This window comes from Cryptomeria japonica, chromosome 10, assembly GCF_030272615.1.
Source record: "Cryptomeria japonica chromosome 10, Sugi_1.0, whole genome shotgun sequence".
NCBI classification, from domain to species: Eukaryota; Viridiplantae; Streptophyta; class Pinopsida; order Cupressales; family Cupressaceae; genus Cryptomeria; species Cryptomeria japonica.
The window spans coordinates 126,226,868-126,239,890 of NC_081414.1; the positions used below are offsets into that span (position 1 = coordinate 126,226,868).

Sequence of the window (13,023 nt, forward strand, 5' to 3'; positions counted from 1 at the left end):
TAGAAATTTGTTTGTGTATAGGTAACTCTTTCTCAAGGATAAACAAGGGACATCAAGATATTGTTCTCTTATATTTTTTATGCAGCTCTCCGTCATCATCATTCACACAACAAAACTCAAACCCTGGACATACTCAAAGATATGTCCTATATTTTCCAATAAGATCACTCAATAGTAAATGTAAAATGCAAATCTCTGAGCAAACTACGTGCGAAGTGAGACTATACCAAGATTCCAGTTTCATGTTGGCATAGGACAATATGAGAGGCACTGTGCGATTACTGCCAATATTACTGTAAAGGAAATGAATATTAGAATAATACTATTTATTATTAGGTAATGGTCAATTATGTAATATTTTGTAAATAATTAGTTTGAATTAGTTTGTTTCTATTTGCGACTGTTTCTTTTTAGAAACATCATTGTTGTAATTCTTTATAATGATCTATTGATCATTCTGTAAATACATTCAGTTTTTAGGAATTACTCTCGTAATATGGTATCAGAGCGCTAAACTTAAAATTTTGATTTTTCTAAAGATTTCGTGTTGATATTTTTTTTGTTACTGAAAAATCGGAAAAATTTTCTAGGCACATAGGTTTTCTGGTTCGCATCTTTGTGTTTGAAGATCATCAAGGGTTTCCGCTATATTTTTTTCCCATCTCTGCTCTCGACCTCCAGCACGACCTCGTGCAGTTTCTCTACATGATTTTTTTCGCATTGCGTCTTCTTCCTTCTGACCGCAATTCACAGGGCTTCCGCACAATTTTTCACGTTTTTGGGTGGATTTCTTCTTCAATCTGTGTGTCGCGATTTTGCCCTTGACGCAAAATTCCTTCGTGTTTTTTCTGGTTTTTCTGCATCTTGCATTCCGCGCCACAGAATTTTTTCTCTGCACGCGTGACGCCTATTTGTCTTCGAATCTCTACTATTTCCGACGACGGACTTTCTACAATTGGCGGATTTTCTTCTACAACCTGTGAAAATTTTTCCAAATCTGGGTTTTGCTTCTGCACGGAATCCCTTATTTTGGCAACTAAGCTAGGGTTTTACAGAAAACCCTCCATTTTTCGCCATAAATATTTTTTTCTTATAGATTCCTTGTGGGTTTTTCCCACATTTTTCTGGGTCTCTATCAAAACTTTCTAGTTCTACCAGAAATTTTTTTCTCGAAATTCATGCCAACCGCACTTCATCTTTTTCGAAGTTTGTTCCTGATTTTGCCTCTGTTTCAGCTTCACGCCTTTTCCAGATTTCTCGTTTTTTGTGCCTTGGGAAGCGTGCACAATGGCATCATTAACTAACTTAATGTTGGAAGGCAGTCAAAGATCCGATGGCAAGAATTATAACACCTGGAAGCAGCGTATCCTGACTATCTTTTAATATAGCCGCCTTGATAATCTTGTTTTGGGAAAAGATTCTCGTCCTACCACAGCCGGACTAGATCAAGATAAGTTTGATGACCGGAATCAAGAAGTTGTCATGCTCCTCAAGCTCTCTGTCAAATATGACCAACTTCCTCAGATTCCTTTTGGCAAGTCAGTATCAGAAATCTGGAAGCATCTAAAAGAATTGCATGAAACATCCAACAAAAGTCGAGCGTTCTTTCTGAAGAACCAGTTGTTCTCCATTATGATGGATGAACGTATGTCCTTACAGGAGCATCTCACGAAGATTAATGACATTTGAGATTAGCTTGAAGCTATGAGCACTTTATAGAAACTCTCAACATTACTTCAACGAATGATGATCTAAAATTTCCAAACTTGTGCACCAATCTTCTGTGGCAGGATCGTTGGAAACAACAGTTTGGTAGCAGTGCCACTTCGTCCTCCTCAAAGCAAACCTTTGCAGCCAAATCCTTTCACAAGGATAAAGGCAAATCTCAATCCTCTCTATCATCTTAGCAAAAGGGCTCTAGTCAGTCTCAAGATAGTTCGAAAAAAAAGAAGGTTCAATGCAACTACAGTCACAAATATGGCCACATGATCAAGGATTGTCGCAATCGAATAGCTTCCAAATAGTAGAAGCAAGGAGGGTCTCAGCCTAAAGCCAATGTCGTTGAGCACACAGAGAAGAAAGAGTGCCTTTTACACCTTCATGGCTAAAAGACCTGCAGACCATGTGAAGTCTTCTGCCTAGTATATAGATTTTGGTGCTTCTCGGCAGTTCACACGCAGGCATGATTGGTTTATTGAATTATCTCCCTATACCGATTCAGTCATATTTGGAGGAGGTGAAGAGTATACCGTTGTCAACAGGGGCAACGTTCAGATACAGTCTGGTGGGAGGAATCTCATATTCCTCAATGTATACTACGTTCCTGGCATGGAACTAACCTACTCTCAGTGAGTCAAATTATGCGGCATTCTCTTCAGCTTGATGTGATCTTCAATTCACACAAGTGTTCGATTGTTGATCATGTAACACGCACTACTGTAGCTATTAGCATCGAGGATCATGGTCTATACAGACTTGTGGATACCGATGATTCTCTTGAGCATGCTTTTGCAGATAAATCCTCCTCTATCACCAGTCTCTGGCATCAGCGATATGGTCACCTGAACATTCACTATCTTGCTCATCTTGTTCGGGAAGATTTAGTACATGGCCTACCTGAAATTCAAACTCAAAATCAACGAGTTTGTGAAGCTTGTCAGGTTGGGAAGCAGCACAGAAAACCGTTCAAGGATGGTGACTCATGGTGAGCCTCTACTACAATTGGTCCATGCAGATGTATGCGGTCCAATGAATACACCTTCTATTATTGGCTGTAGGTATTTCTTGCTTTTTGTTGATGATTTCAGTCGTAAAATGTGGGTGTACTTTCTTAAACAAAAATCAGATGTGTTTCCTGTATTTCAAAAATTTAAGGCCTTAGTAGGAAAAGAGTTTGGTTGTTCTTTTATTACTCTTCGATCTGATGATGGGGGGGAGTTTTGTTCTACTACTTTCTCCAATTTTTGTGATACACATGGCATAAAACGTCAATTAACCACATCATACACCCCTCAATAGAACGATGTTGTAGAACGTCACAACCGCACCATTACAGAAATGGCTAGGTTTATGTTGGAACACAAGAATGTTCCTAAGAAATATTGGGCAGAAGCAATGTATACTGTAGTCTATCTCCTTAATCGGTCCCCCACACATGTTGTTAAGGGGAAGACTCCTGAGGAAGCCTGGACTAGTCACAAACTCAGAATCAGTCATTTGAAAGTTTTTGGCTCTTTAGCATCTGTATGGATTCCAGATGCCAAGCGTTCCAAGTTGCATTCCAAGAGTCAGAAGCTTATGTTCATAGGGTACAGTGACAACCACAAGGCTTACCGACTGATTGATGTAGACACTAATCGTCTTATCTTGAGTCGTGATCTTGTCTTTGATGAAGAACGAGGACCAATTCAGCTTTCCTCGTCTGAGCAGAGTTCTGAGGATCAGCTTTCCTTGTCTTTGATTTAGGTGTTCGTCTTCCATTTGGTTCACCCGATGGGAGGGATGATGCAAATTTTGAATTTGATGATGCACTACCAAAATTTCCTCCGGATGATGCAAATTCTGAATTTGATGATGCACTACCAAAATTTCCTCCGAATGATGGTAATCTTACCTATTCCAGATCCAGTTCCACCTCTAGTTCCAATTATTCCTCCTGCACCAAATGTTGGTTCTTCTACTCTCCGGCCTAAATGGTGGGCTAAGACCATCAATGATCTTCGTCCTGATGAGCTCATTGAGGGTAGATCTTCCAGAAATAAGAGCAAGCAGCAAAATACAGTCAATTTTGCTCTCATGGCCAACATTCATAGTATTTATGAGCCTCAAACATATGCAGAGGCAAACGGGATTCTAGAGTGGGAATAGGCAATGGACGCAGAATGCCAGAGCCTTCTAAAGAACAACAATAGGGTTCTCTCTGATCTTCCTCTAGGGAAGAAGCCCATTAGCTGCAAATGGGTGTACAAGGTCAAGTATCATGCAAATGGTACCTTGGATAAATATAAGGCCAAATTGGTTGCTCGGGGATTCACAGAGCAGGAGGGCATTGATTATGAAGAGACTTTTGCTCCTACTGCCAAGATGAGTACAATTTGTCTTCTTCTCACTATTGTTAAGAGTGCCTTCCTCAACAGTGAGTTGCAGGAAGAAGTCTACATGATGTAGCATCCTAGTTTCGAGGTTGTCGGAAAAGAACATAAGGTATGTAGACTCATGAAAGCACTCTATGGGCTCAAACAGGCTCCTCAAGCGTGGTACATCAAGATTGATCAGTACTTGGTTGCTCATGGTTTTCAGCGTAGCACTTCTGACAGTAATCTGTATATCAAACACTTTGGCGATGATGTTCTCTTTCTTGTTGTCAAATTCACTACACAGAGCGACGAGCTATCAAAGGACAAGCGATTGCCGATCAACTAGCAGAAGCACCACTACCAAGAAAACAAACTATGGAGATCGAGTTTCCGGACAGGGACATTCTTTCTATCTCCACTACAAAATGGACCTTATATTTTGATGTATCCTATACGCACCATGGCTAAGGTGCTGGCATTCTGTTCATCACCCCTGAAGGACACACTATACCAAGATCATATAGGCTTATGTTTCCATGCGCAAATAACGTTGCTGAATATGAGGCATTGGTTATAGGCATCAAAATGGTTATAGAATGGAGAATCACAGAGTTAAAAGTCTATGGAGATTCACAACTAGTCATCAACAAATCAATAATGACTATCAAACAAAGGACAACAAGCTGCTACCATACAAGCGAATGGTGGATGATTTCAAGCAATATTTTGTACACATCACCTTCAAACAAATACCAAGGTTGGATAACAAAGCAGTCGATGTAATGGCTACTATCGCTTCACTACTGCAAATCCCAGAGCAACAGAGTCGTTACGAGTTTCTGGTAGAGCAACTGTTCTCCCCGGCCTATGACCACTCTGAATCCCATGTTATCTATGCCTTGACCAGTTCTGACTCTCCGTTATATGGACCGATATACGATTATCTTAAAAACAATATCCTACCCATTGACTTATCCCGAAACCAAAAATGTAACTTTATCCGGCAAGCCGCCTGTTATACTCTTACTGCTGATACTTTGTATCGTCGAGGTCTAGATGGTACTCTTCTTCGTTGCCTTGATCGTAATGAATCTGACTCCGCTTTACACGAGCTTCACGAAGGTATCTATGGCACACATTCAAGTGGTACTACTCTTGCTAAAAAGCTTCTAAGAATGGGATATTATTAGCTGACAATGGAAAAAGACTCTTACCACTTTGCCAAGAAGTGTCCTAAATGCCAAATCCATGGCAATCTTATACATGCACCAGCACAGGAACTGCAACCATTCACAACATCTTGGCCCTTTTATCAGTGGGGACTAGACTTAGTCGGCAAAATTCATCCTTCATCTTCAAATGGACACAAGTTCGTTATAACTGCAACGAAATACTTTATCAAATGGATTGAAGCAGTCCCCATGACCATAGTGACGGGAAAAAAAATTGCCTCTTTTATCCTTAACTATCTAATCTGCAGATATGGCATTCCAAGTTCCATCATCACAGATAATGGACAACCTTTCAAAAACCAAGATGTACGAGAACTATGTGAAAATTTCAAAATCCAACATTGTTTTTCTACACCTTACTACCCATAGGGGAATGGTCAGGCAGAAGCATCCAACAAAACAATATTGAAAATCCTAAAGAAAACAGTAAATGATGCAAGCAAAGATTGGCATATACAACTCAATCCAGCACTTTGGGCATACAGAACTAGCAATAGGTGCCTTGATCGGTCATGTCTAAAAGACATGACCGGTCAAGACATCTATTGACCGGTCTTCTAAAAACATCTAAAGCCCGACATGAATCATTTGGAGAAAACATAGAAAAATATTAATGATCTCTCTCCTTATTCCTGCAACAAAATAATCAGATTATTAGACAATATAATCATATAAAATTCCCACATATATAATATGTTCTTTTATTGCAATTGAATAAAACTTTACAGGTCTAAGTATGCCAAGAACTTGCTTGACAGGTTTCGTATGCAAGATCGTAAACCTGATTCCACGCCTATGAAGATGGGACTGAAGTTGTCAACCAAGTTTGATTCTCCTCCTGTAGATGAAACAACATTCAGACAACTAGTCTCATCTATCTCACTACCACTAGACCTGATCTCAGTTATGCAGTGAGCTACATTTCACGCTTCATGACAGCCCCCAAGGCTGATCATTGGGTAGCAGTGAAGCGTGTGCTATGCTATGTGAAGGGCACTTTTGATTATAGACTTCTTTACACTAGGAGTCTCGATCCTAGACTCAATGGTTTCACAGATTCAGATCGGGCAAGTTCGATTGATGACAAGAAATCAACATCTAGATATGTGTTTAGTTTGGGATCTGGTGCAGTCACATGGACTAGTAAAAAGTAGCAGGCAATGACTCCCTCCTCGACAAAAGCAGAGTATCGAGGAGCAGTTAAGGCAGTTTGGCTTCGTCGGATGCTTGCAAATATGCAAATATCTCAAGCAAGTCTGACTCCCTTGTTCTAGGATAATCAGGGAGTTCTCAAACTTGCCAAAAATCCTGTCTTCCATGAAAGAACCAAGCATGTGGAAACTCATTGTCATTTTATTCAAAAGCTTGTTGAAGACGACTCAATTCAGTTGCAGTATGTTCTAACTGCGGATCAGACAGCAGACATTCTCACCAAGTCTCTCAGCCCAGATAAGTTTGCTAAATTCAGGAGGCAGCTTGGTGTTGTTGATAGATTGACCACTAAGGGAGGGTATTAGAATAACATTATTTATTATTAGTTAATGGTCAATTATGTAATATTTTTTAAATAATTAGTTTGAATTAGTTTGTTTCTATTTACGATTGTTTCCTTTTAGAAACACCGTTGTTGTAATTCTTTATAATGATCCATTGATCATTCTGTAAATACTAAATACATTCAGTTTTTTACAATTACTCTCGTAATAATGAAAAGGTGTTGTCCATTTAAACTTGCATACCATTTACGTCTATCTTCCATATCATAGCTGTAACAAATTTCACTTCATATAGACAGAGAAGGAAGTGTCATGCTAAGCATTGGTATTCCTTTACATGAAATGGATGTATTAGCAGTTGAACTCACCACTGTCTGCTACTTCATGGAAATTATCGCTCTCATATTTTTTGACCCACTACATAAAATATTTATTCCCCAATGAATTTTCCTTCATTCTTTTTAAATTGAATCAAGGAAAAGGATTGTAAACTCACATCCCCTGGCACACACAAAGAAACAAAGGCCCCTAAGCCCAATGCAACATGAAACTTCGTCATTTGCACATAAAATGTCCTACCTCAACCATTAGCCCACAGCCAAACAGACTTTCGTTCACATTTTTTATTTTTCATGTGGGATAAAAGTAGAACTTCATCACAATTATTTTCCTTAACATAAAAATTCATAAACAAGAAAACCTAAACCACCGGGACAAGAATAGTCTCTTGACCAACAGCAAAGGTTGATTTGTGTAAGAGAGAGAGAGAGAGTGCATGAGTGTGCATGCACACTACACCCAAGCATAAAAACCCAAAGCGAAGGAATATTGCAGCAAACCTGTCGTCCATTCGTGCTTGAGCCTCAACATAGGACAATGCAGCGCATGACTTGATAACACTTTTGGTAAATCTTACACAAACTATCTCAGCTGCGGGGGTCATTTCCTGGAACATATTCAAGTTTGATGATGAGATACATAAAAATACTTAAGATGCTTACAAACATGCTCAAGAATTATAAAAGTATAATTATACATTATCTTTTCCACAAGAGAATAATAAATAAAGTATTCAAATTCACAGCCTTCCAACTTTGGAAACTATGTAGTTTCCTTTTGAAAGACTTCACAAAATCTACTTAAATGCCAAACGAAGTCCTTTGCATGATTTTCTAAAATGAAATTAAATTCTATTTTGCAATTTGTGAGATACATTAGAGTTTAGAAGATAACAAGAATATAGCAAGTTGCAAAAGAGTTGCATTTCAGTTATTTCAGATCTTAATAAAATATGCACGACCAATTGTTGGCTACTTGAGAGAAGCCAGAGATATTTGAACATCCAGCAAGCAATTCCAGAAAGGGCAGATTTGTACACTACTTTCTTTTAATCCATAGCCAAGTGGGTATCAATTATTTATGTCTGAAGTTACTTTCAGTTCTCAGTCAGGAATGACTGTTTTTGGAATATTGTAGTTGAGTCTTCAATTATAAAGCAGTTGTATCTGTGTCTACCAGTTGCACAACAAATGACTCTTTCAGTTGTACAGCCAAATGTTCTATCACCAGTTAGATAGGGTCAGTGTCCTACTAGTATAAGTATAAGACTGAGAATAAGAAGACTATTTACTTCAGCTTAGGAGCAGCTGATTCTTTGTGACTTTCAATTAGGCGACAGATAAGGCTTTCAGTTCCTGTCAGTTCTTGCAGTGGTGTGAAGTTAGTCAGCCTGTCAGCAGCTTCTGTTAACAGTAGCACTAGCAATTGAGAATGAACATTCCAGTTAACTGCCAATGATTTAGGATCACATGACATGGAGAATATAAGAAGTGGTGCGACAGAAGGTAAGGGTTCTCTTTCAAAAACAAGCATTCACTATTCTTTCAAAGAAGAGGATGCTGCTACAGCAACTAGGTGCTTGTAGATGAAAGTCTCAAGCATGTCATCAGGACCAATACTCGTTCAGTTGGCATACTACAAAGGGTCTAGGAGCTTCAAAAGGAGTTAGATGAGCATGCTGGGCACAATCAATAAGTAGTTTAAAATTGGTAGATTTTCCATTGATGTATGTATTTGCATAAAGACAAAAAAATGTAAAATATAAATCTGTGTTAGAATTATTTCTGGGTTTATTTTTTGTATGTATTTAGTCCAAGCCATAACATAATATTTCTAGATTTTTATTTTCAAAATGTTGCTGACCTAATTTCACTCCAACACAATTATCGTGGGATTACTTGTGAAGGTGTGGAAGGCACTTTCTAACATGGTCATTGACTAACTTTGCTCCAAATGGAGGCAGTCCAACAATAAGAAACAGCGAATATTAAACAAATGACTTGTGGGATTGTGTGAAATATCTTCTTAGTTTCACCAAGCTCAATTTGATTATGATCCACTTTTCTGACATGTACAAGCCATGATTGAGTATTTGAGATTTATTAAGACTTACTTTTGTAATAAAGTCACTTTAATAACTTGATTTAGATTAGTTTATTTTTATTATTAGTTTATTATTTTTAGAACATTTATCATGCATTTCTCGTACATTGTTTTTATCTCCACTCCAAACTCTATATAAGGAGGTGTTCATCAATGTAATTGCAAATCAAATCTAATAGAATATTTTTTTGTGTTCTATTTTGTTTCATAACATGGTATTAGAGTAGGTCACATGAAAAGGTTTGCAAACTAAAAATTGTGGAAAAATTTTTGTTGTTAAAAATCGCAACCATTTGCAAGGAGATTTTGTGGACATCAAATAATTAGAAATTGCACCTGCTTCTTCTGCAAAAATTGTGACAGTTCAACAAAAGAATGGGAGATTCTTTTTTGCTATGTAAAATTCGGCAGTAAGGTTTTTAGAATCATCGTTCCTTTCTGCAAAAAAATAGCATTTTTTTAAAATCAAGAACCCATGACTCGTAACAGCAAAGGAAGGGTTTTGACAAACTTGCAGAATAAGGATCCAGGGATAGAGAGGGCAAATGGAGTCTAGTTCTATAAATCGTGACCAAGTTCCACTATAACCAATGACAGATTTTTATTTAAAAATTGCAAAAAAAAATATTTTTTAAAATCACAACCATGTTTTCGACAAAAATCAGGATTCATATGCCAACTTTTATTAGTCCACTTGAGCAGCTAGAGCAAAGCAATCCATGGTAAGCGTTCAAACTGAGCTAATCCCAACTACGGTTTCCTTTTTTGGAACAGTTGAGCAGCTAGGGTTCACACCTGAGGTAAAGATTTTCTGCGATGTTTATATGCAGACCAGTGTCCTAAAGTTTTACTTAAAAAACAGAATTTCGACAAGAAGGTATTAGGATTTGAAAATTTTCAGTTTCATTATTTGGTTTCATTTTTTCATTATTTGGAGTCTGGACTTCTATATTTTCCAGAAATGGAAATTCAATTAGAAAATTATTCTGGCTTCAGTTTTCACATCTAGAAAATGTATTTCAAATGCAATTGATGTACAAAAAACTATGGGGAATAGTAAATTGAAATGAGAAACTTACTATAGATGCTATAATAATAAAATACTGGAATGGAAAAGTAGAGATGACAAAGCCAAATCCACTATTGGTCTTACCCTCTCTGATTCTGACTTACATCATATAAATCTGGCTAACCCATCTAAGGAAAGTTGGGAGAATTTGAATACACCATTTGGAGCAGGCATTGGTTAATGCAGAATTTTCTTTAAAGCTTCAATCATTCATGTTCACAATGACTGACGGAGTCACTATGTCAAGCCACATGAACAATCTAAGATCTCTTCTTCGACAACTAGCAGAAGCCAATGCTACACTGAATGATGAGGATGCTAAACCCAATTATTAAACAGTTTACCTTGAAAATTCAGCAATGTCATCTTTACCCTTGCTCATCTTCCTTCTAAAAGTCTAGAAGATAGGATTTCAACTCTCCTAGCTGAAGAAAAGAGAATTATTGCAGGAGATACAAAAGATAATTCTTAAACTGAGGAAGGGATTATACTCAATATCATAGAAGATCCGATAAAGACAAAAAGGAGATAGAATGCTATTATTGCAAGAAAATGAGTCACGCAGCTTGGAACTGTGGAAATCAAACAAATAATTGTTCCCAAGGGAAAGATCAGGGAAGCTAATGTAGCCATTTTTGAAGATCCTTTGGATGCTAACAATGGTAAAGAAGTTGCTTTTTATGCATTTCAAAGAAGACTTCTTTGAAGACAAGAAGGAATCCACTAATGATAAAGCTCAATATGGATGGTTGCCCAATTAGCTCAGGAGTCATTCCCTTACGAAGGTCATGAGACAACTTTATGATGGAGCCTATGGATAGTTGTCCAATGGTTTGAGAGGTCCATGATTCAAGAATTAAGGGAGGTGGTAATCTGGGAACTCGAATTCTAATTTTAAGATAGTTTTTTAACTTACACTACATTTTGTTTATGTTGCCCTGCAAGGGGCAAATTAAAAACAAAAACACAACTACAAATGGAAAATTAATTTAAAATATTATGTTGCTCTTCATCGAGACCATCAACATCATCAATTAGTTTGTTAGAATCAAAAGCAATTCCAATGCCATTCCCACTAGCCACACTATGCAAGTCCTACGTAGCAGTTTCATGCCCCTCATCCTCTATTGAGACCAAGAGAAGCTATGCAACAAAAGCATCCAAGTTAGGATGCTTAATCACTACATCCTAATTCCTCATCATTCCCTCCTTGTATTTGTTTTGCCTCTATAAAAGGGGGTGCGAGTTGAAAAGCGCATACAACAATTCCTCTAGTTTTTTTATTGTCAAACAAATGCAGTTAACGATGGGTAAGAAGTATGCACTCCAATTATGCTTACCTATAGACGAACTTGCAAACTTGAGGTTTAAAACAAAGTCAATACAACATTAAAATTTTAGTTACCAAAGGAAGAAAAAGAATTAAACATATTAAAATTGCATACCTATGATAGAACTTTGATGGCAACAATCTGCAAAGCAAAGAGGTTATTGACCATCAAGGTACCACCGTGTACAAGCACCTTCTTGCACTTATCTTGTAGAGCTCTAAGGTTGTGACATTTTGAAGCTATAGAAATCCCAAACTCGACAACTATGTCCTCTATATTTGCCTGAAGGAGGATTCTAGTGAGTGCCATCTTGCACGCTTCACTAACTTCAACATATCTACAAGATGGAACCCTTTCGGACAGAAAAAGAATAGTTGGTATGATTTTTCATAGTCCATGAAGAAGTAATGCAAACTTTTGGTTCAAACCATGAATGTATTTTTGTTGACATTACAAATCACACTCAATGAATCCAAAAGAGAAATATATGCAATTGGAGTGGAGATATAGCCATAAAATGAGGGAGAGGAAATGAGATGAGAGGTACGAATTAAAAATCCAAATATAAAAAATATGAAAATGGATAATTAATGAAATATAAAGTTAAATACAATTAATGGATAAGTTAGGAATGTGGAAAGTAATCTAATTTGATAAGAAAAAAGGTTTGCTAGAACACAAATGTGTAGAAACATGAATAAATTTAACAAATGAGAGAACAAGCTTAGTAACGCTTATATGGATGATAAAGACAATAACACTAAATACACACACCCTTGTCACTTAGATTATCATTCAATAGAAATTGGTGTGTCTAATTTGCTGCTCCAAATGTTGTTGAAACATTCTATCAGCATAGAAGAAAACATCTTGATCCTACCTATATTTTTGCAAAAAGGTCCCACAAACATTATTTACCCCCGAAAAAATAGCATCTTTTTAAAAAATCATTGACTATGATTTTCAACAATTTTTCGCATTTAAATCACATAAAATGCATTTAAAATGTGTTTGAAACTATGTTACCCAAGTTTACGGGATGGGGGGGGGTGAGGAAACGGGTTTCCGAGACAGTTTTTTTTTTTGCCATTTTTGGGGACAGAAAATTTATAATTTATACAGAAATTTCAAATATTCATATGATAACATCGAAGTTGCCGGGTTCCTTGCATGGAAACCCAGGTCCTGGGCTGGTTTCCCTTGGGTCCTGGTCTGGGCTGGTTCTTCCTGGGTCTGACCAGGGTCCTACATATGCCCTGTGGGTTCTTTCCCTGCCAAACCCAAAAGAACCCAGGCAGAATTTTGGCCACTTTCGCAAAACTTGAGAAGAATTTGACACAAAAGTAAAAAGAAAATGACCTTTTTAAATCATTTTTT

The 13,023-nt window shown here is 37.3% G+C and overlaps 1 protein-coding gene across 1 annotated transcript in view; it reads right to left on the bottom strand.

Moving 5' to 3' along the window:
• LOC131030876 (exosome complex exonuclease RRP44 homolog A) overlaps positions 1-13,023 on the bottom strand; it is a 158,865-nt gene that overhangs the window by 76,349 nt on the left and 69,493 nt on the right. Inside the window, exon 15 of the mRNA XM_057961821.2 lies at positions 7,644-7,750. Coding sequence (XP_057817804.2) covers positions 7,644-7,750 — 107 coding nt within the window. The remainder of the gene's footprint in view (positions 1-7,643; positions 7,751-13,023) is intronic.